The 22,985-nt window shown below is 54.3% G+C and overlaps 7 protein-coding genes across 7 annotated transcripts; 5 read left to right on the top strand and 2 right to left on the bottom strand.

Moving 5' to 3' along the window:
- Positions 1-524: 524 nt before the first annotated feature.
- BO86DRAFT_316940 (carboxylesterase) lies at positions 525-2,273 on the bottom strand (the record flags this gene model as incomplete). The annotated part of the gene is made up of 3 exons (XM_025668149.1): positions 525-1,123; positions 1,199-1,452; positions 1,492-2,273. 3 exons carry the CDS (start codon positions 2,271-2,273, stop codon positions 525-527), a joined length of 1,635 nt encoding a protein of 544 aa, XP_025526027.1.
- Positions 2,274-3,158: 885 nt separating this feature from the next.
- On the top strand, positions 3,159-5,280 carry BO86DRAFT_420259 (alpha/beta-hydrolase; the record flags this gene model as incomplete). The annotated part of the gene is made up of 6 exons (XM_025675189.1): positions 3,159-3,179; positions 3,234-3,419; positions 3,480-3,603; positions 3,802-4,035; positions 4,114-4,581; positions 4,676-5,280. The coding sequence occupies 6 exons, from the start codon at positions 3,159-3,161 to the stop codon at positions 5,278-5,280; spliced, it is 1,638 nt and encodes a 545-aa protein (XP_025526026.1).
- A 5,428-nt stretch (positions 5,281-10,708) lies between these two features.
- Positions 10,709-12,432, top strand: BO86DRAFT_133027 (pepsin-like aspartic protease). The gene is made up of 3 exons (XM_025666119.1): positions 10,709-11,107; positions 11,200-11,506; positions 11,573-12,432. The coding sequence occupies exons 1-3, from the start codon at positions 10,931-10,933 to the stop codon at positions 12,421-12,423; spliced, it is 1,335 nt and encodes a 444-aa protein (XP_025526025.1). The 5' UTR covers positions 10,709-10,930; the 3' UTR covers positions 12,424-12,432.
- Positions 12,433-12,658: 226 nt separating this feature from the next.
- BO86DRAFT_401126 (uncharacterized protein) lies at positions 12,659-13,048 on the top strand (the record flags this gene model as incomplete). The annotated part of the gene is made up of 1 exon (XM_025673755.1): positions 12,659-13,048. The coding sequence occupies one exon, from the start codon at positions 12,659-12,661 to the stop codon at positions 13,046-13,048; it is 390 nt and encodes a 129-aa protein (XP_025526024.1).
- A 1,548-nt stretch (positions 13,049-14,596) lies between these two features.
- On the top strand, positions 14,597-16,224 carry BO86DRAFT_433775 (cytochrome P450; the record flags this gene model as incomplete). The annotated part of the gene is made up of 3 exons (XM_025675869.1): positions 14,597-15,772; positions 15,837-16,003; positions 16,062-16,224. Coding segments are annotated over 3 exons (1,506 nt in total), but the record flags the coding sequence as incomplete, so codon positions are not given.
- A 2,402-nt stretch (positions 16,225-18,626) lies between these two features.
- BO86DRAFT_433774 (carboxylesterase/lipase family protein) lies at positions 18,627-20,276 on the top strand (the record flags this gene model as incomplete). The annotated part of the gene is made up of 1 exon (XM_025675868.1): positions 18,627-20,276. The coding sequence occupies one exon, from the start codon at positions 18,627-18,629 to the stop codon at positions 20,274-20,276; it is 1,650 nt and encodes a 549-aa protein (XP_025526022.1).
- A 1,127-nt stretch (positions 20,277-21,403) lies between these two features.
- Positions 21,404-22,441, bottom strand: BO86DRAFT_433773 (4-hydroxybenzoate octaprenyltransferase; the record flags this gene model as incomplete). Its single annotated transcript, XM_025675867.1, has 1 exon — positions 21,404-22,441. The coding sequence occupies one exon, from the start codon at positions 22,439-22,441 to the stop codon at positions 21,404-21,406; it is 1,038 nt and encodes a 345-aa protein (XP_025526021.1).
- Between the last annotated feature and the right edge of the window lie 544 nt (positions 22,442-22,985).

The raw sequence follows: 22,985 nt of genomic DNA, 5'->3' as shown, positions 1-22,985 counted from the left end.
CTGTCCCGCTCCCATTCTTCAGTTACCGCATGGGCTCTCTCTGATTTCCCCGCAGAATTTGTGGGACCCTGCAAGTGTGTATCGCCAAGGCTCCGATCCTTACTGATTCCAGTACCACCTTGCGAGCGGGCGGGCCGGGGCGGGCGGGCGCACAGGAAGGAGGTAGTGAGTGCCGTGATACAAGTGCCTTGACGATGAGGGGGACTGCCGGCATTGCTTAGCACGGGGATGATAATATGCAGTGTACACCAATCGATCACGAAAGATATGCAAGCATGTTCATCATTGAATAGGTCATGTTTTTAGGTTTCGACCGATCTGCTATCTGAGTTATCCCAAAAGCAGGTTTTTCTCCGCTCTAGATCGTGACAACGTATGGTAGAGTGGATGTACGAAGTTGCACACCGCATCGATGCAGAATACACACACAGATACACTCCACATACAGATAGTACCTGAGCCTGTGCCTGCTGCAATGAGCCTATCTCAAGTCTCACCCTCTCCCCTCCGTACTCTTTCCCCATCTATCGTTGATACGCCACTGCAATTCCCGACGGTGGCCCATTGATTAGCCGAATCGGGGTCGCTCTCCAGGTATCCTCCTCGACGTAACTCGTCCCGTTGGCCTGGAAGACCAGTGCGTACTGGTGCGGGGCACCGTATCGCGGCCAGATCGGAATGCCTCCCTTGCTGGTTATCGAGGTTGCAACCACGCTGCTATTAGTGGCCGTCTTCCAGGCGTTCGGGTTCAAAGTCGCGACAAAGCTGACCCAACTGCCGCTTACTTGGGCTGCTAGCTCCGCAAGGGACTCAGTGCTCAGTGGGTTGTGTTCGTAGCCCGTGCCGCGCGTATTGTCGAAGACGAAGGGAAGCTCGTCGCCGTGCTGTGCGTTGCGCTGTGCCGCATCCAGGGCGACATTCCAGCGATAGCAATACGACGTAACATTGTTGCGGGACCAGGTAGCACACGCCTGGCGTCGGTTGGCGATCACCGCCGCATCACCTTGATACAGCTGCGCTTTCACAACCGGTACTGACGAGACGTTGGCGTACGCAGCGGTGATCTGGTCGACTAGTACTTGTGGCAGGGCGATCCCAGGAGCAACGCCATACGATTGCGGGTCTAGGTATGCCCCGTTAGCCAACTCGAACTACACAGAAACTATCCAGTTCACCAATGCTAAGCAGGGAATCTTACTGGCGACCATATCCGCAAAATCCTCGTCTGTCACAATCTCCACTTCAGCTGGCATCTGCGCGGTTCCTTCGTCCGTCGCGGCCCCGAGGATGATTGGCACGGGGACAAATTTGCGCGTATACAGCGAGCGACTCGGCTGCTCGGAGACGATGTCCCCATCGATCACAGGAAACCAGCCGTGAGGGCTCGTGGCATTGATAGCAGCGTTCATCTCCGCAAAGGGCACCGTCCGCAGACACGCCATGCGATCCGGGCTGACCCAGCAGGTGTCTTTCCCAGGGACCATCTCATACTCCAGTGCGAATGTGGAGGAGGGATACACCTGCTGGGTCAGGGCATCGTACAGGGGCTGGAAGTACTGGGTGCCGTTGAGTCCGCGGGCGGGCACGGGGTTCCCGCTCTGCAGGATGGCGCCGCGCAACAGCCCGTCATCACGCCCCGCGTACGCCGTGAGCTGGAAGCCCACGCTAGATGCCCCAGCCCCCTGGCCCCAGACGGTGACCTGCTGGGGATCGCCTCCAAACCCGGCGATATTCTCCTGCACCCACTGCAAGGCATAGCGCTGGTCCCGGAGGCCCACGTTGGTTGCCCCCGTGTCTCGGATCTGGTTGCTGTACAGGAACCCCCAGGCGCTCAGTCGGTAGTTAAAGCTGACGGCTATGACAGGCTGTTCTTGTTGAACAGATCGCGCAACGAAGGAACTGAGGTTGTAGCGTCCGTCGCGCGCGCTGCCGCCTGAGAAGCCGCCGCCGTGGAAGTAGATTACCACGGGGAGGAGGTCGGTGGTCGTGCTCGTGTGATGGTGCGGTCGCACGATGTTGAGGTACAGGCAGTCCTCGGACATGTCGTCGGGGTGGTCGGAGGGACCGTATCCCACACAGGAGGGGGCGTAGGCGGTCGCATTGCGCGTGCCATTCCAACTGCTCGTGAGGCTATCGGCCGGGTGGAAGCGTCGGTCATCGACGGGGGCTTGTAGGTATGGGATTCCAAGGAAGAAGTCTTGCTCGAATGAGGTCGAGTATACCCCGGTGTAGGTTCCATTGAGGGTCGTGCCGGTTGGGAGACGGGTCGCCATGACTGAGCCTACAAGGAAGTAGGCCAATGCTATGAGCTGCAGCATTGTCCGTTTCGTCTCTTTCCTTCTTGATCCGGGGAACGCAACTGCGCAAAGGTGTAGCCAATTCCTGGTAAGCTTGTAGCAAGAAAATAACGATGGTGGCTGAATTGGTTGTCATCAGGTACGGAGACAGTAACAGTGCCTGGAAGCATTTGTATCATTATCAACGGAGGACTGGTCGTCATATTTGCCCACCTGAACGGATCTCCTCTGATAGATCAAGTATGTCTCGCAAAGGACCACCAAAACGGGGAGACTAGGGCTGCGCCAAACCTTGATCAACCCGCTGGGACTGACGCTTCTCGCCCGAGGCATGCTTGATTTCAGACCAGGTAAGCTAAAGCAGCCCAAACCCCGAGTGTCGGGCACAACGGGAAACTGCCTACCACTAATTCAGTGTGCTTTTAGCTCAAATCAAGCACTATCCTCTCACTCCGAGATTGATGTCGGACATGTCCGATCGCTAGAGACACCACGCGGGGTAATCCCACTTCTGCTATTCCCGCAACCCCACAAGGAGTGCTCTGAACACCCCGCATTACCCCAGACGGGTTTCTGGTACCATCGGTTATGCCATCCTCGTCATGACACATTCATGGGCCTTCATTTGCGACCCGTATATTTGGTGAGGGAATTAAGAAAGAATAGAATGGAATGCTGTTCAACAGAGGGAGGGATACCCCACGGCTACCCCATGGGGTCTCCATGGAATAGACTCCGCAAGATCAAAGCTGGACACGCCTCGTTGACCTATAAAAGACATAAGAATCGTCCAGCAGTCTTGGAGTCATAATCTGGAAAAGGTCTCCAAGCAAAAAGTCATTACCGGGCGGCCAGGCAGCAATGTGGTCGCTCATCTGTATCGTGTTGTGTGCAGGACTTTGTAGCTCAACTCAAATCACCTCACGTGCGGTACAGGCCGATTATCCCACTGCAAAGACCTTGAACGGGACATATCGGGGTCAGTATCTTTCCGAGTATCAGCAGGACCTTTTTCTGGGAATCCCTTTTGCGCGTCCGCCGTTGGAGGATCGACGATTTGCCAATCCGGAGTCCTTGAATGCCTTGTGGACGGGAGCCCGCCCTGCGACCAAGTATGCCTTTGTGAGTAACCCCCTCTGGTTTGTGTTATGGCATTTCGTTCTGAGGTGACGATCCTTGTAGGAGTGTATTGGCTACGGTGGGGATCAGAAAGGGTACCTCCAGAGCGAGGATTGTCTCTATCTGAATGTGATTCGGCCCTCTGGCTACAAGAATGGAAGTCTGCCAGTGTTGGTATGGATTCATGGTGAGTTAATCAGTTTTCTTCAAGTTCGGCCTCATCCCATTTTGACTTTTCTTACTTTTTCTGCTTTCTCTTCCTTCTTTGACTTTGTATTATCATGCGGCCTTTTGGCCTTTTTTTTTTTTTTTTTTTTTTTTTTTCATATCCTTTGGCAGTCATATAGCAGCGTTCTTCTGGATTCTGACCACATACGTCCTGCAGGTGGCGGCTTCAAAGAAGGAGGCACTCCCGACAAGCGATACAACCTGACCTTCATTGTCAATAACTCCGTCATAATCGATCAACCAATCATCGGAGTGAGTATTGCTTACCGTCTGGGGCCCTTCGGTTTTCTGAACGGCGACGAGGTGGCTGCCAGCGGGGCGTTGAACCTCGGTCTCAAGGACCAGCGACTGGCTCTGCATTGGATCAAGGAGAACATCGCAGGATTTGGAGGTTCGTGACCTTTTACCATCCCTCCGGGTTTTTTGGCAAACGTATGCAAATCATCTCACAAGACATTCCATAATTCAGGCGATCCCGACAAGATCACTATCTACGGACAAAGCGCGGGGTCGGAGAGCGTGGGCTACCATCTTCGCGCATTCAATGGGCGGGACGACGAGCTGTTCCGGGCAGGGATCATGGAGTCTGGCCCAGTCATTCCGCAAGGGCCGTTGAACCTGACCTCCGAGTATCAAGAAAGGTTCGATGGGATTGTCGCAGCCGCCGGCTGCAGCAGCCACCAGAACTCCACCAAACTGGACTGTCTGCGCGACCTCCCCTTTGCCACCTTGAACAACATTCTCAATACCACTACGTACAACACCGGGTGGGAACCCACCGTCGACGGTGATTTTGTGGCCCGCTACCCCAGCCAACAGCTGGAAGATGGTGCCTTCGTGCACGTGCCGATCATTGCCGGCACGACGACCGACGAGGGCACGACGCAGTGTCCGAAGCCTGTCAATACCTCTCTCGAGTTGCGGGGCTGGATGACCGGTATGTTATTCCGTCGCCTCTAGAGAAGGAAAAGGGTAGGGCGCTTGCTAAACCAACGAATCCTATGATCCAGCAACATCCAGCTACCAACTAGCTCTGAACAACACCATCGCCACCCGCCTGCTCACCCTCTACCCCAACACAACGACCTTCGGCATCCCCTCCCCCAAGGAGCTGGGCGGCACCAACATCACCTTCCCGCAGCCTTACGGCGCCAGCTTCCGGCAGACAGCCGCCTACTACGGCGACCAGGTCTTCATCGCCTCGCGACGGCGCACCTGCGAGGTCTGGGCCGCCCGCGGGATCCCCGCGTACTGCTACCGGTTCAACACCAAGCCGGCGGGTCTCGCGTGGGAGGTCGGCGTGGAGCACTTCTCCGACGTGGCCTTCATCTTCAACAACCTTGCCGGCGAAGGCTATGACCCAAGTCCCTTTGCGAGGATGCCGGCCAGCTACACCGAGCTCAGCTATCTAATGGCCGGCTCGTGGGCAAGCTTCGTCACAAGTCTCGATCCCAATGCCTGGCTAGGACGCGGGCGCAACGCCACCCGGGACGGGGTGCAGTGGCCTGTTTATCGCGTTGACGCGCCGGTGATTGTGGTCTGGGATGCGAATGTGACTACCTTTGTGGAGCGGGATGACTGGCGGAAGGAGGGGATTCGGTTGATCCAGAGTTTGGCGTTGGAGTATGGGCGTTAAGCAATGTAGGATACGGGGTAGTGATGTGTTGATGGTATTTGACGAGGTAGAGGAGTGAGGAACGAGAACTGATGCTTATGTATGTGTTTATGGGTGAGAGAGATGGTGTAGGAGAGAGAATTCTGACTAGGACGACCAATAGCAAAGTAGCTCCGACATCTTGCTCTGTTGACGTAGAGTAATTGGGCTCTCAGCCTCGGTTTCTTCTGTTTACTGAAGGATTAAATGATTGCTCTAGATTGAACGAACTATAATGACTCAATGGGCAGGTCACATATGGTTTACATTGTTGGCGAGATATATATTTCAAGTAGATTGTTTCAGGACTTCGGAATTCCGCAAACACATGTTGGTATTGCGACAGCAGTGACACGAAACCATCCTTATTATTGAAACATTTGGAGATACGATTAGCCAAGGGTTTTGGCGTGCTTGGGCTTTGTGACTGAATATCCTCGCTGCTTTCCGCCCTGGTCCGACTTCATCGATGCTTAATCCACATTGGCTTCTAGGGATGCAGCTTCGTCGGGGAAGATATGGAAGGTGACTGGTTCGCAGTGTGGATAAGTGGGTCCTACTCAGCCAGAGGCTAGGCAATTTATGACTTGGTATCAATAATAACCACACAACTATAGCTCTGGACGGTGAGGTTTCTTAACCTAGTTGGGTGATAGAGTCATAATCGAGTGAATTCCACCAGCAAACTAGGTAAATTGGGGTATCGACTCGCGACATCAGTATCCACTACCTAGGCCAGACTAATCCATCAGCTTTTATTAACTGGGGGCCAAAACACTCTCTCCAGCACATGTCACTGGTTCAAAGGCTGAAAGGTAGGGGCAATAACCCCGTGGCGCATATCATCGCACGTTTCCGTGCACCCTTCTTCACCCACGAGCTTTGTTCGAGACACTCATTTGTTAGCAGTTTCTGAGCTCCCTGCTCCACTTTCAGGTTCGTGGTTGCTCTCGCTAGACAACGGTCGCAATGTCCTGTACAGAGGCGCGGCTCTGCTCATCCCGCTTGCAGCTTTCTTTTCTTTCTCTCCTTCCTGCTTTTCTTGCTTCCCTCTTTCCTTTCTCTGTTGTATATCTTGCTTTCCTGTGACAAACCCCGACTCATTTTTTATCCCTCTCTGTCAAGACCTGTGATCCAGCTCTAACACACGAGGACTCGACTTACCAATGGTACGCATTCTGCTAATTTTCAGAACTCGTTGTATACGAGATGCTGCGTACTAGACAGTCCCTTACAAATCGCGCGGTCAATAGGAGCGGGCGTATATCGAAGACGACCCTCACAGTCAGCCGGAGGTCACATCATACAGCCATGGTCACTTCATACCGACTCCCGAGTCGAAGACACCACCACTTTTCGTGGTCGATGCGGAGTTGGCCGCCCAGAAAGAGCAGCAGCAGGCGTTAGTCGAACACACAGCGAGGGGCCAGATATGCGGAATCAGACGACGCTGGTTGCTGGGCGGCCTAGTCGTCTTGGTGGTCGTCATAGTGGCGGCCGTGGTGGGAGGCGTGGTTAGCAGTCGGCACAAGACACACACTGAGAACAAAGATGTTGCAAGCAGCCATCAGTCGTCTACATCGACTACGACCGTAGCGAGTACAACTCACACGACGATGTCCGCACAAACAACGGCAGCAACGACGACAACGACAGCAACGACAACAACGACCACCCAATCCAGTTCCACGACTGAGGCCTCTGTCATTACCGCTCCAACACAGAACAGCGCCTACCCTGCCGTGGTGAAGATGTATGCCAACGATACCTGTGGCGGCGATGAGGATGTCTTTGCCGTGACGCGCAGCAATGTCTCTACCTGCATGGCGGTTTCGTCCGATAAAACCTCGCTTCAGGTGACTCAGAACAGGTGCGTCTTCTTCGATATGACCCCTGTTGCTGCTTTCTCTCCGCCAATATGTGCACATATGCTAACATCATTGGTTGACGCAGTGGCTGCGTGGTGGAAACGTGGAGCGGGTCCAATTGCGAAGGAAGCTCCTACAACGTGACGGATCTTCAGTGCCATGCTGTTTTGTATGCGGCTGTCTCGGTGGACTGTTAGCATTTTAACGATAGTCGGCCTGTCGGAATGGGCTGGTATGGTTATAGATATCACCAATTGGTTGTCGTCGTTAGTCCTGCCATTTGGCCGGTCCCTAGTCTCACAGGGCATACTACCATCGCAGGACAATTGCTTCGATTCGATTCCTAGGGCATTCTGCCGGGCTCATGTTTCACCCGAACTCTGATTGAACGCCTCTGTAAATTATCTGATCTCTCGAGTTGAGTCATATGTCTTGAAATCTGGCGGCCACACCGTTTATGGTTCCCCAACTATACCCAAAGCTGCCAGCGCAGCTGCGCATATTCCGAGGTCCGATGAGGTGCGATTGAAGGCGGGGAGACAAAAGATTGCTGTTCCAAACTTGTGGAGGAAAATTGCCTTGGTGTTACTGGTCGAGGTCCCGCACAAGCCTCTTAAAGACCGGCAGCCCTCTCGACGGTGGCAGATTTGGGTCAGAACTAGGACGCGATGGTCGCAATTTGCGAGGACGTCGAAAAGAACAAGATGACGCAAGCCGACAAAGGTTGCATGTTTGCAGAGGCATTGTTCGATCAATTCGCATATCGGTTTTCCCTATGTCCCTGCGTCCGCTTGGTTGGGCTCTACCGACCATCCTCAGCTTTCCCGAGACCCTAAAAGACCATCGCATCGAACCGTCCAACCCTTTTCTAGCTCAAATATAGATCTTCTTGGTCGCAATCTTCACTTCTTTCAACGAGAACACCCTTCCAGATGTCATGATCGGTTCTCAAAAAGCCCTGCAGCGGCAACTGGCGGGTATAGGCGCCAAGGCAGAGGTCAGGGAGCTCGGCAGGAAGTTTCCGACTGCCTTCGCAGCCAATCACCCAGGCGCTGCTGTTCTTTGCCATTTCTCTGCGTGCGAAAACAAAACTGCTTGAGAGGGAGTGAGGGGGTTGAGTTGGGTACGTCTGAGGTATTCGGTCGAGCGACGGCGGGGAACACATTTGTCAAGAGTGGTTTTAAGTGGGCGCATTAGCAAGTGTCGCCTGGGCGCGTATTGAGGTTCTGCAATATATTTGATTTCACCACTAATGGACAGCATATATTCTACATCCCTAGAGGGGTAATAGACAGAAGTGCATATTAATGTATCGATTCGATTCACCAGCCTTGGTGTTAAATCACATGAGCATGCGAGAGCCCTGAATGAAGCTCAAAGCTCTGGCAAAACGAGCTTCTTGAACCAGCTACTCTCTACCGGAGACAGGGCCGATCTATAGCTTGTGCTTGGCGCATGCATGGCCTTATCCCCAGGAATGGTATGAAACCCGCGCATTGGGGGGTGAGAATCATATGTACTTTACTTGCAGTCGCTCGACTTGCAGTTGCTTAAATGCGTCGCAACCACCGTCAGTGTCACATCCCTCGTAAGGTCAGATGGGGAACCATGCAGAACACAGAGACTTGGCCGACAGAGCCCGCGACCAGCTGCTCGAAAGTAGGATTTAGATGTCCTTGACCCAGATGCTCCGTCATGTGACTGAGTTTCTTTGGCGCGCAAAGCGCCCGTAGAAGAGAGTTGATCATCATAAGACAGTTAACTATGATTGGTTGCAGGAGAAGTTGTTAGCTGATAGTACGGGATAGGCGCTTGACCCCACCTCGGAAGATGAACAGTAGATCCCCACCTCCACCCACATTCAGAGTAACAATAGGGGGCGGGGATTTCGAGTTTGCTAGATCCCAAACAAGGGAACTGCTCTCACTGGTTATGAAATAGCTGTACTTGCTCGGTGTTGAATGATGCTCTTAGGGAACAATATGCACCTGTTGATGTGTGAGTTCTAGTAAGCGTTGCCCCCTTCACTACCTAGTAATCACTCGAGTGTTAACTCTTTTCCCCTTGACCATCACCATGCGACTTACGAATGATACACAATAAGTCGAGTAGTGATGCTGGAACCAATCCAAGGTCTAATGGTAGTCCAGCCCTACTAGGGCTGCCTAGGTGCTTTGGTGCCTCGCGGCCTTCGTGCCATACTCTGTTGCTGCCTTGCTGCCTCATCGAGCTCCTGGCTCATGCCTCAGTAACACGCCTGGAGGGGCACCTTTTCGGCACCATCCAACAACCCCCCTACTGAAATCTCGAGAGTCGCATATCAAAATGACCGCAAGGTCAAGGGAAAGCTTCCTGTGTCATCTACACAGTACCAGAGCTGATGCTGTCCCCCACAAAGCTGGCGAGCGGTTAGGAATGCAGGCTTATAAGCCACTTTAGAGAAGAATCTATCGCATCCTCGGAGACATCAGAGGGGAGAACTACTCTGATGTCTCCCAGAATGTACATTATGTCCTTACCTAATTTTTTGGCCGCTTCAAGGTCGAGCGTTCAACCCAGGCCGGGCGCAGGCACTTGCATTCTGCCTTTTGGTCGTTGATTTCCAGCTGCATTTTACATCGTAGGCTTGGGTGCTGTTGCGGGGATGTTGTATACTGCCGGAAAGCGCGGGGTCGCCTCTTTCGAAGTCTCCGCGGCTGGACGATGGGATTCGATGTTAGCGGGCTCTTTCTGATGGATTCAAAAAGGCCCTCTCGAAGCTGTTTTGCCTTGATTTCTCCCTGAGAGCTATTCGAACCGCCAGCTTCGGGAGGAGGTATGTCAGTCTGATACCATAGATGATGCTATCCCGGAAGGTCCCATCACGGCACGTGATCCTTCCTCGCCCTCGCCCGCTCGTGGGAACCACGTCAGGTTTCATCCTTGGTCCGGACTACAATTCGTCATATTGTCTTGATATGCATTGCGTAGGTGACAATAGTTTGTCTATTTTCTTGCCGAGTCGATTTTCACTGCTACGGTCAGCAATATGTATTCAACAATATGGATCTTGGAAATGAAGGGGTATCTGCCATTGATTAACGTCATACGTCTCGATCAATGTGAGCATTGACAGCACTCTCGGTGTTGTCTATGCCAGGTCAGACATTGCTGGTCGGTTCTAAATCTAGCTGGGTAGAACCTTGCTTGATGCTGAAATGAGAGGTGTAGAAGGGCGAAGGTCGGAGTGTAGCGGTTGGGACGGCGATTGGCTGGAGCCAAGTCGATGTCCACGAATCCAGCCGTCAACCTTGAAGGTGATGAAAGGAAAGCCAAGCCTTGCATGGCGCAGGCTGGGCTGGTGGTGGCTGAGCATCCTTCTGCCTCAGGCAGCGCTCTCTTTCCAGTGCATGGCGGAAATTAGGTTTCCCGCGAAGGCCGAACCAAGCCTCTATTCAGGCTAGAGGCCGAGAGAACCGAAAGCAGAACCTCCCAGCCGGGTTTGGCGGCAAAGCCACAGCCGCGTCATCGTCAATCCCAAATCGCATCTGCCTAACCACAACCGCCCGCCCTACTTCCGAGGGGGCCGCGTGGCTCCAGCCAAAAAAAAGAAAAAAACAGATTCAAGATTCATCAAGCGGCTTAGTCGGAAGCCATTGAGTGGACCGTGGTGTCAGGCGAAACATGACGCCATGTTAAATCTCGTCGCAGTATAATTACCCTCCAGCCCCCTCCCTTCGACGCACTGTTACCGCCCTTCCAAGCTGCCCATCTCCATCCCCATCATGAAGAATCTCGCCCTCCTTTTGTCGCTGGCCGGCGGTTTAATCCAGCCCATTTCGGCGCTTACCCTGCACGAACGCAGTCAACCAGCGACCTTACAATACAATGTCCAACGGAGACACAACGCGATCCGATCTTTACGCAAACGAGCGACTGTGGATGTCGATATCGGCAATAATGTACGTTGGGCGCCCTTCTCACCTCCCCCCTTGTTGCTTTGCCATCGATAGCATCTGGGTTGAAGACAGTGACTGACAGAAGGATTCTATAGGAGGTAGACTACATCATCAGCCTCGAGCTGGGCACCCCCGGACAAAACGTCAGCGTCATCATCGATACCGGAAGTAGCGATCTCTGGGTCAACGCGGCAGGTACTGGATCCGACAGCTCCAACAACTCCTACGGCACTTATGACTCCTCGGCCTCCTCAACGTACTCCTTGGTCAATGATGATTTCGTGATTCAATACGTGGACGGAAGCGAAGCGGCGGGCGACTATGTGAACGATACTGTCAAATTAGGGAACGTGACCTTGACCAATTTTCAGTTCGGTGTCGCTACCAACAGCACCAGCAGTCGTAAGTTAAACCCCTTGTTGATCCCCATTTCCTGCCTTAGGCACGACTGACTGACCCGGAATGTAGAGGGCGTTCTGGGCATCGGATATGCCAGCGGAGAGACCTCCGCGCAATTCGGCGGCGGAGTATATGCCAACCTACCCAAAGCGCTGGCCAACCAGGGCTTCATCAACTCCGCCGCGTACAGTCTCTGGCTCGATGATCTGGACGCCAAAGAAGGCACGATCCTGTTCGGTGGCGTCAACACCGCCAAATACACCGGCAGCTTACACACCCTGCCGATCGAGAAGATCAACGGCGTCTACGACACCCTGGCCGTCAGTCTCAACGGGGTGCACGTCACGGGCACCAAGAGCACCAGCGTCAACAACACCGCCTTCCCCGTGGTCGGTGTTTTGGACAGCGGCACCTCCCTGACCTACCTCCCCTCCGCCGCCGCCCAGGATCTGATCAGTGCCGTGGGCGCCGAGTATGTTGAGCGGGCCGGCTACGCGATCGTCGACTGCGACGTCGCGGACCAGGACTACGATGTCGTCTTCGAGTTCTCCGGGTTCAACCTCTCCGTGCCTGTGGGCGATCTGCTTCTGGATGCGGGCTCCTACTGCGTCTTCGGCATTGTGCCTCAGGACTCAGACTCCGACGACGGAGAGTTCGTGCTCGGCGATACCTTCCTGCGCAGTGCGTACGTGGTGTATGATCTGGAGAACAACGAGGTCGCCATCGCCAAGACGAACACCGACCCTGGCGAGGATCACATCCTCGAGATCGGCACGGGCTCCTCGGGCATACCCAACGCGACCGGCGTCGCCTCGTCCTCGGATAGCGATTCGAAGGAAAGTGGGGCGACATCGCTGCGGATCCACGTCTCTTCTCTGTGTGCCGCATTCGTTGTCGGAGTTATGTTGCTCGCCTCGTAGGGCTGTCTAAGCTTCGCCCTATATCACAACCGCCCCCCTCCCGCCAAAACATACGGACTGGTTCTCATTCCGTATGAGCATCCACCGATTCAGAGAATGCCAATCGCACCACGAAAACCCAAAGCTGGTCTGCCTTGATGGGCTAAAAGAACAGGGTATGGAGACTTCGCTAGCCATGATACCAGCACAATCGGCGAGAGCTCCATTCCGGCCAGGGGAACCAAAGGAGAACACCATGTCAAGGCCTTCCACTTTGCTCATGATCATCACCAAGGCCCACGGACTGACTCCGTGGGAGTCCTGGAGACTGAGTGTTTCCAGAGGCTGGCTAGCTGATGAACGTCTCAGCCCTCCTCAGAACCACAGTCCACCACAGACCACCGCCCGATCCCTCGCACGAAGACCGCGGCCATGGGTCATCCGAATTGTGCCCGAGCACCCTGGCCGACTAGCATATGGAGATGGAATCGGAGACCCCCGCCGTAAGATGAACATCTTCTTCCCATCTCACACTGGTACTACCAGGCAGCGAAGACCTGGTCGATCTCAACATGTCAACATTTATGTGATTGAAAATACCTTCACCTCATTTCATTATAGCTTCCGTTTTGGAGAATCCCCTTGATTTCTTTCTCCTGCAGTCTCCTTTTGTTATTGCTTTCTATTTCGATCCTAGGCCCGAGGCAATTGAACAATATAAACTCGATGTTAGACATGTGCGCTGAGCCAATATTAGCTTCTTCTAATCCTTTCACATCTCATATTAATCAAGGGGGTACGGTACGTTCCTGTATAATCTGCCAGCATTCCTGAGTGATCCGGTCACGTGATCTGAGGCGAATCCACGAAGCAAGTTACCCATACAAACAACTTAAGTAGTTCAACCACCAAGGATTGAAAGAGTTGTTCCTCATTTCTCATCGCTGAGCTTGGTCAGATCATCAATAGAATCACAGGGTGATGTGATCAAGCAATGATCGTATCAGGCTCAGGCTCATAGCTACCATCCTTCTGTATCTAGTCCATCGGATTACAGCGCAACATACCAGATACTGCTCCACAAAAGACACTCACGAGTCGCTTTGTCATATAGCTGTGGTATCAACTGCGATATCAATTTTCCATGGAGGAGTAATGCTGCCGAATATCCCACTCAAAGATCTCCTTCGTTCTTCTCCTTTACAGTATATGTCTGGATCCGCCCGGAATCAATCCGAGGAGTACTATGCTGATCAGCATCTTGTAGAGAAAGACTTGATGAGGTAAGATTTCCTCGCAGCATCTCATACATATATAAAAGACCCAATGAATGCACGATACTTGTTTAGGATATATAGTTGTCCATAAGATGTAGCTCGCAACTCAGTCTTCGAGGACTCACTGAATACCAACGGAGAGAAAATGACTAGGAAAACAGACACAATGTTGATTATCTCAATCGACGCTATGTATTGGAAGGGTCGAAGTACATGATAAGATGATTTGAACCTATTCTTCCCCATGTCATGGTGAGGTAGACAGCGGGGGCGGTACGGATACGGGAATCTCGGCCGCGACCCCGCCCGCTGATCCACAGCCGCCCCACTCGAGGTACTGTACACCCTGATAGATGACCTGGTCGACACGAGCAAATCATACATCAGCTATCATATCACACAAGATGCTGATCCTTACTGGGAGGAGTGTTTGTACACAGCTCACCTACGGTGTGTGGTTGAATTAGCCGCTGTATGTTAGCCTGTCACATTTCGCAACGGGGATCGACAGTCTGTGCGGCTGCACGAGTAATTAATCCCCCGTCCACGTTGAAGGTTTTTGATCCCACCGAGGGCTAGGGGTTTCATCTAGAACACAGTTGACTGGACGAGCTGAGGTTCTAGTTTGCTATGGTACAGGACTGGACCCGGGTATACGACACCATTGTCTAAGCGAGGGCGGGCAGGTGCGGGGTTCTCGATCATGGAGACTGATATAAACTGGACGGAATTGACCTGTCTTGCTTCTGGGATATTTGGTCGGTAGAGATTTCCGCAGACCACTTCTGTAAGCTACTCTATTTTAGCCCAAGTGTCACAGACATTCTGTAAAATGGGTGTGATCCAGAAACTCCCCTCCGGCCCATTATCGGAGCTACCCGTGTTAGGGCTACTCGTTATACTCGTGAGCTTTCAGATCCCTCAGCAGGAAGTCCCTCTACTTTCTAATTAGCACCAAACCCTCACAGATATCTGCATCATTGTTTGGCATCGTTCTCTACAACATGTTCTTCCACCCGCTAGCCAAATACCCCGGTCCCAGGTCCATGGCTGCCACCCGGATCCCATACCTACTAATGACACTCCGCGGCCGACCCCCGCAAGAGATGAACGCCCTGCACAAGCGATACGGGCACGTGGTCCGCGTCGCGCCCAACGAGCTCTCCTTCATCAGCAGCGACGCCTGGAAGCCCATCTACGGCACGCGGCCGGGCCACGGCCAGAAGCCCAAAGACCGGCACGCGTACCCGCCCACGGCGAACAACGTGCCGAGCATCGACCAGTCCAACGACGCCGACCACAGCCGGTTCCGGCGGCTCCTTTCGCACGCCTTCTCCGACAGCGCCCTCCGCGGCCAGGAGCCCATCATCCGGGGCTACGTCGACCTGCTCATGCAGCGGCTGCACGAGCACGCGCGCCGCCACGGCCCGACCACCCCCACCGCGCTGGACATGGTGGCCTGGTACAACTTCTGCACCTTCGACATCATCGGCGACCTGGCCTTCGGCGAGCCCTTCGACTGCCTGCGCAACGGCGCCTACCACGACTGGGTGCGGCTGATCTTCAGCTCCGTCAAGGTGGCCTCGTACCTCAACGTCGCGCGCCGGCTGCCGGGCACGCGGTACCTTATGCGCGCCATCACGCCCGCGCGCGTCCTCGAGCAGCAGAGGTGGCACGTGCAGCTGACGGCCCAGAAGGTGCAGGCCCGGCTGGCCAAGACCAACGAGCGCCCGGACTTCTTCGCCAATATCCTCAAGCACCAGGGCCACTCGGAGAAAGGGATCAGTGTTCCCGAAATGATCACCAATGCGAGCACCCTCATCATCGCCGGGTCGGAGACCACCGCCACCCTGCTGTCTGGCGTGACCTTTATGCTGCTGAAGAGTCCCCGCGTGCTGGCCAAGCTCCAGCAGGAGGTTCGGTCTGCTTTTGCCACCGAGGAGGAGATTACGTTCGACTCCGTCAATCGTCTGGAGTACTGTCTGGCGGTGCTGACGGAGGGGTTGCGCCTCTTTCCGCCCGAGGGGGTGGGACTGCCCCGCGTGGTGGATGCGCAGGGGGATGTCATCGCTGGGGGCTGGGTTCCTGGCGGGGTCAGTACACATCATTCGAGAGGACCGAATGTTGGATCTGGGACGGACTAACTCACTGCTATAGACGACTGTCTCCGTCCCGCACTACGCCGCCTACCACTCCCCAGCCAACTTCGCCGACCCGGATGCCTTCATCCCCGAGCGCCACCTCGGCGACCCGCCCTACGCCACCGATAACCGGGACGTGCTGCAGCCGTTCAGCTTCGGGCCGCGGAACTGCATTGGCCGCAAGTATGTATGTCCCCACCGATTGCCCGTCTGGTGACTAATTGACGCGGTGGGTTCCCAGCTTGGCATATGTCGAGATGCGCATCATCCTCGCCCGCATGATTTTCAATTTTGATATGGAGCTAGAGGATCCGGAGTCGGACTGGCTGGACCAGGAATGCCATCTGCTGTGGGATAAGTCCGCGTTGATGGTGAGGCTTAAGCCGAGGAATCTGGTGCTGTGAGCTGGGCATTGTTCCGAGGCGGGGAATGTATTTGGTGCAGATGGTCTGATTCGGGGTAGGCTTGGCATAGCGGTTGATTGTAATATCCTGAAAGTACGTTATTGATGAGACATGTTGGCGGAATTTGGTCTAGTAAGAAGGAACGGACTGATGCAGAGAACCCAGGGTGATCTCAGAAACATTTAGCAGGTGTTGTTGATGTATGTCTACCTTAGTCGATATTCCACAAGGAAACTAGAATACTAAGATTGGTGAAGCTGCGAGATAGAGCAGCGTCCCTTCGAGATGATATAGCTTCGCCTGGATGGATATCGAGGATGCTTACTCTGCATAGACTGCGAGAAGCAGGTAGCTGTAAATTGCGGGCCAATGTCTTCCGAACACGGGGTTAGGGACAATTGCTGTGCACAAACCTTATCTACCCGTCTCCCCACCGCCGCCACTGCCTCTATGGTTTGTCATCGTGAAGCATATAATGTACTCGCATTGTATATGTGTTGAAGGATAATGGCCAGGTCGAAAGGGCGCCTGTGATGACTATGCCTGACAGGGGCCCTTTCACCGCGGTGCTGCCGCATAGTCACGAGAGGCCCGTGACCGCACAACATGGAGAGAAAGGCTATTCTAGTGCTCCCCGCAACAGGCTACCTGGCATTTAGTAGCGCGGGAGGAGACCCTCACTCGACCTCTGAAAGTTTAAGGCACGCCACCGAGACCTGCTCACAGAAGGGATAGCGAGTGAATCGCCATACCTAGTCCTTCAAAGGCCTAGAGTGCGAATGTATAGATTAATGACTCGTGTAAATCATTGCATACGGTTAGGACTGCCACTGAATGTGGACGGGGTAAAGCATGACGCGCGTCCCTCTCTGGAATGGCTCGATGAACCGGGCTCACTCGCTTGGGACTTGGGTTTTGAAACAGAGAATGAGTGACAAACTGGCCTCGGCGTATCGTATGCCCCGGTGTCCGGTACATTCAATTGACACAGTTCGGTAGGGAGGTGTTTATTGCCCGATGGCGAAGTCTTGCCTATGCGATAGTTGAATTAGCCATCTGAAAATGCGAATACGGGGGAGGATTATGACTAAGGTGGAAGCACTCGGTAAGGCTGTATGGCGGTCAACCAGGTGTTCAGAGACACGGAGACGGAAACGCCCTATAATGTCAGGGCACACACACATCCAAAGCTACTGGGCCATTGAAGGGTCCAGCACTACTCACCGGGGTAGTTCGGAGACTTAAGGGAGAAAGTTCTACCGTGTTTAGAGGTGACGACGACGACCCTGAGTTCCGAACAGGAGCAGGGTGGCATTGCCCTGAACCAGCAAGGTGCGATCACAGACGGCACGAAATACGTTGGCGCTCCTCCAGGGTTACGTAGGCCGGTGAATTATGGGAAAATGAAAGGTGGAATCTAGTCCGCTATGTAGACAGAAGCTGCAACATCTTATCTAGCAGGTATGCTCGGCCTGTGCGGTCGTAAGGCGGACTTAGTTCTGAGAATTGAAGCCAAAAGTGGCTTAGCGAGACCCTAGTCGCCGGATTTATGGTCTTAACCCGAGGGGTTTCGTACGGGAGTACCCGGTCGGGCTGCTAGTCCCGAGCCCTACCGTCGGTCACCGAGTCTGGTGCCTGTATTGGGAATCCAATTCCGAGCAATCCCTGCCATTGCTGGCATGTTCGCACGGTAGCCCTCAAGATCTTGCCCCGTCTCGCGTCAGGGTCAACTGTGCAGAATGGACATAAGTGCTACTACCCGCAGCCCAAACCCTGGGACTCTTGGATATATGGTTGAGTTTGTGGACTTTCATTGATAATCGTGAACCCGGACCTCGCTTCACGACAGCCGTGTGTATCACCTCCATTGGGGCCCAATGCTTATGAAATGAGTATATTGAGTCATTTGGCTCAGTAGACTCGTCTCTACATTTCTAGCAGCTCGCCTACCTACGCCAGTCTGCAAGCCTGGCCAATGCCAAGGATCCGGTCCTCGAGGGGAGGCGTAACCACTATCTGGTGGATCAGGACAAATGCGCTCCATTGGTCTCATACTGGTATCGACGTATGCATGCAATCAAAGGTTGACGTACCTCTGCCTAGTAGACTGTACCTTGCAGGACACTCACTAACAGGCTTTGGCAACGATCGTCAGTGATCATGCAGGGAACGGCTGGTCAGACAGCCGAGGTACACTGAACGCGAAACCCCAACTGATTGGCCTGCAACTTCGCGACGAAGCCTTACCTGAGCAGCACAACTGGGTGGAATTACAGCTTGATCTTGCCTTGGGAGCAAGATATAAAGAGCTGTTTCGACCCCTCCTCCCCAAACTCCTTCAGCAACCTCCCCTTCCTTCTCTATCATCATCATCATCATCATCATCGGTCTAGTCTTCCCGAATGGCCGCTTTAATTCCACAGGCCTTGGTCTCAGTGGCTCTGGGTGCTGCAGTTGCCCAGGCGCAACTGTGGGACCAAGTCATTCAGACAACCTACGGTCCAGTCCAGGGATACAAGTACTTCAACGAGTCCGCCACTTTGGAAACCTACTTTGGCATCTCCGAGTCAAATGTGACGGCGTTCCTGGGCATCCCCTACGCCGCCGACACCGGCTATCAAAACCGCTGGAAGCCGCCCCAGCCCAGAGAGCCCTGGAACACCACCCTGCAGGCCACGGCCTTCGGTCCCGCGTGTCCCACAGGCGATACCTCGTACATCAGCGAAGACTGCCTGAGCTTGAACTTATGGACCAACGCCGGCACCGCGGACGCCAAGCTCCCCGTCATGGTCTGGAACCAGGGATCTGATGAGACGAGCGACAACCCGTGGTACTATGGAGGTGGAATGGCCTTGAAAGATGTGATCCTTATCACTTTTAACCGCCGCGATGATGCCTTTGGGTATCTGGCCCACCCCGAGCTCAACGCCGAGGGTCTGCGCACAACGGGATACAACACCTCCGGCAACTACGGTGTCCTCGATCAACTTGAGGTTCTGAAATGGGTCCAGAAGAACATCGCCAAATTCGGCGGTGATCCGGATCGCGTGATTGTCGCTGGCCAGTCCTTTGGTTCCTCGCAAGTGTATCACGCTGTGAACAGCCCTCTCTTCACGGGCTATTTCCACGGCGGAATCTCGGAGTCGGGCATTCGATACCCCTACGATCCCCTCCTCGCTGGCCTCGCCACGTCGTATGTCAACATGTCCACCGCCATCTACTTCGGCGAAAGCTATGTTACAAGCCACAATGTCTCCACGATCGCCGAGCTGCGCACCTTGTCCATGGAAGATCTTCTCGTCGGGTCGCAGGACCGGGTGAACTCCACGTGGATCAACTGGGTCACCGCCCTCTCCGCGGGCTATCCATTGATCTTCAAGCCAGTGCTCGACGGCTACGTGCTCCCGGAGAAGTACATCGACAGCCTCCGCAACGGCCCGGCCAACGACGTCCCCGTCATCACCGGCAACACAAAGGACGAGTCCGGGGCCGCCACCAGCACGGACTACACGGTCGCGCAGTATGAGAACTACACCTCGCTGAAGTACGGCGACCTCTACGACCGCTACATCAAGCTCTACCCGGACACGAACGGCACGCAGGACGAGTCGTGGAACGCGGCGGCGCGGGACGCCTCGCTGATCGGCTCGTGGGCCTATGCCACCGAGTGGTATAAGGCCGCCTCCTCCTCATTCTACACGTATTACTGGACCCATGCGCCCCCCGGCCAGGACCAGGGTGCCTTCCACCAGTCCGAGATCATGTACGCCCTCAACGCACTCTACGCCAACACGGATCGGTACCCCTTCAACGCCACCGACTACGCCATCCAGGAGAAGATGTCCGCCTACTGGGCCAATTTCGCCAAGACCCTCGATCCCAACCGCGGCGGCTCGTACACCGGCGGCTCCCTGCCCCACTGGAGCCCCAACAGCGCTAACGGCACCCAGGTGGTCATGGAGCTGGGCGATGCGTTTGAGAAGGTGCCCGTGGCGCACCCGGCTCAGGTGTCCTTTATGATGGAGTGGTTCCATAAGCAGATTCCGTACTAGGTGGGTTGAGTTTAGGGGTTGCTGGGATGAATGGTCGTTGTCGACGGGGTGGTTCTTCTTTTCGTCCCTCACAGTCTGTGGAAGCTTGCTGCCGGGACACCATGTATATTCGAATACTCTAACTATCTACACTCGTTTGACTTGTTGTAAGCTGCATTCAGAAGTTTCTGTTTTTGTTCCAGTATGGCTCGAGTTTTCACTGCTCACGATTAGAATGTCGCTGGAAATGAATTCAGGATCCCACTTGTTGTATCGAGAAGTCTGTGCAGAACCCTGCGAATGCGAGTACAACTGCGCTATTCGACCAGATGACGTTATATATCAATATCAATATCTGGAATAGGACTGGCTGAATCTACTTATAGCTGTTACGCATGCTTAGATTAAGATAAATGATGGCCATGAGGCAGAGCCATTAGATTCGCTGGACTGTGTCAGAAAAAGCATAGGCGAGGAGACAGGGTAGCCCAGATCACATGACGTGTCGGAGACGGTTGCGGGTTGGAGGGGACGGGGTTTGAGTCGGTAGGCCACGCCCCTTTCCACTACGTTAAACCTTAAGCAAAGAGTTCGCATCTAGATCTACGCAGTAGACCGCATTGCCTTGGCCAAGCGGGGAAGGGCTGGCGTTGTAGGTCAGAAGGGTTCACCCTCCATGTTCTAGACTAAACCCGACAGGGTAGGAGCCAGGATGTGCCAGGTGGGCGTAGTGAAAGGATCTACTTCTAGCGCGGGCACTGTCACATTCGCCTGACAGGGATAATCATCCTGCTTTAGACAAAGAATGGAACAGCAATCAAGTATTAGCGCTTATTGGCGCTGTGACGTGATGACAGCCGTACGTGTGGATCGGTAAGCACACCTGCTTTTCTATGTTCTCTACTCCGAGGTAAAGCATCGAACCTCGACTCCAGGTGCGACTGTTAGTACCCAGAGTCTCCATAAGCACAATTCTATACAGGATTAGGGCAGTAATTCATCATATTGTAGCTAGCACGCATTCTATCCAATCTAAACCATATATAACCCTTCGACCATACACTCTAGGTAATATAGGCATATAGCACATTCGTAACACTCGAATGTTCCAGACTGAGAGTCGATCCTGACAGCAATCAAACATCACCTCACTTCAACAAGTACTCTCCAACCAACCCGGACAGCAAAATAACGCCCACAATAGCCGTTCCCTTCCCAAACCACCAAGCGCAGCTGGCCGCCTTGCTCAAATCAACCACAACGAGCATAGTAGCCAATGCGAGGGCCTCAGCTCCACACGACCCGACAAAGTACACCGACGAGAACCGGCTCTGCACGCCCGTAAACACCAGCAGCCCGATCTGCGCGACCGCCAGCACGGCAAGCGCCGGCTTAGTGTGATCGCCCAGACGAACGGCCAGCGAGCGCACGCCCGCCTTGATGTCGTCCGCGCGGTCCTGGTGCGCGTAGACGGTATCGAAGATGACGGTCCAGATGCCCGAGGCCACACACAGGCCGAGCGAGGCGGCCGCCAACCGCGCATCCGCTGTCTCCGGGTGCAGATTGAAGGGTGAAACGGGGAAGAGGTCGAGCCCTAGCAGGGCGGCCGAAAACGGGATCGCCGCCGCAAAGCCCACGCCAAGGATCATCTGCGGCATGTCGGTCACCCGCTTCCCCAGCGGGTAGACGCTGAGGATCACCGTGGTCAGGCTGGCGTAGAGCGGCACGGCGCTCAGCCCCGCGGCTTGCTGCAGCGGACACCGCAGGGCCATCACGGCCAGGATGGCGACCTGCGCCGCGGCGAAGAGGTTGGCCTGCGTGGTGGAGACCGCCCCGCGCGCAATGGGCCGCCAGCGGGTCCGCGCGACCTGGCGGTCGAACTCCTGGTCGAAGTTGTCGTTCACGGTGCAGACGGCCCCGCGCAGGATGATCACCCAGACGATTTGGTAGATTGCTGCCTCCGCTAGGGCACGGAGGGTCACGGAAGGCAGGATGGCCGCGGCAAAGCTCATCCCGATCAGGTAGTGCCAGTAGAACGCAAAAAAGCCGGCGGGTCGGTCCAGACGCATCAATTCAGCATATGGCACCCAGCTGGCTGGCATAACACTGAAGATGCCAGTGGAGGGAGGCTGGTATTGGGATTGCCCAGTCGAGGATGGGGCTTGGCCCTTGGTGGTTGACGCCATTCTGAGACGTCTAGCAAGGCAAGAAGATTCTGAGGAGGAAAATCGAGTTGGAAATGCTGGTGATGCTCTGTCCTACTCACCGCGGGCTTCTCAGACCCTTTTTATAGACCGTTATCTCGCAAATAGCCACTTTGTCCTGACAAAACTTCTCGTCAGCCCGAGTTGATATGACACTCAGTGCTTGTAGTAGTGCTTACCCGTTCCGGGTTAGCCAGCCGTTAGCCACGATTCCCCCAACCAACCGATTTTCAGGGTCCATATTGCGCTGCGGCTTTGCAAGTCTTGGCCGTCGAATGGAGGGTTGTGGTGGTCACGCCAATCTCGTATTCTAAGATAGTGCGTAGGAAAGGGTAAGGTGTGATGATATTTTCTTTCTGTTTTGCCGACTTGCATGAACGGGCACTCGTGGACGATTGATAAGCCTGCAGATTTGGCCCTCGTTTCGCTCCCCTTCTCGACAGTCCTTCGGATCCTGCACCAATATCCATGATATCCATGATTAGAACATTAGGGCCCTGGTCATGATCTGCCGCCATCATTGGCC

The sequence above is a fragment of the Aspergillus japonicus genome (genome assembly GCF_003184785.1).
Source record: "Aspergillus japonicus CBS 114.51 unplaced genomic scaffold BO86scaffold_37, whole genome shotgun sequence".
NCBI classification, from domain to species: Eukaryota; Fungi; Ascomycota; class Eurotiomycetes; order Eurotiales; family Aspergillaceae; genus Aspergillus; species Aspergillus japonicus.
This window is presented reverse-complemented; position numbering and strand designations above follow the sequence as displayed.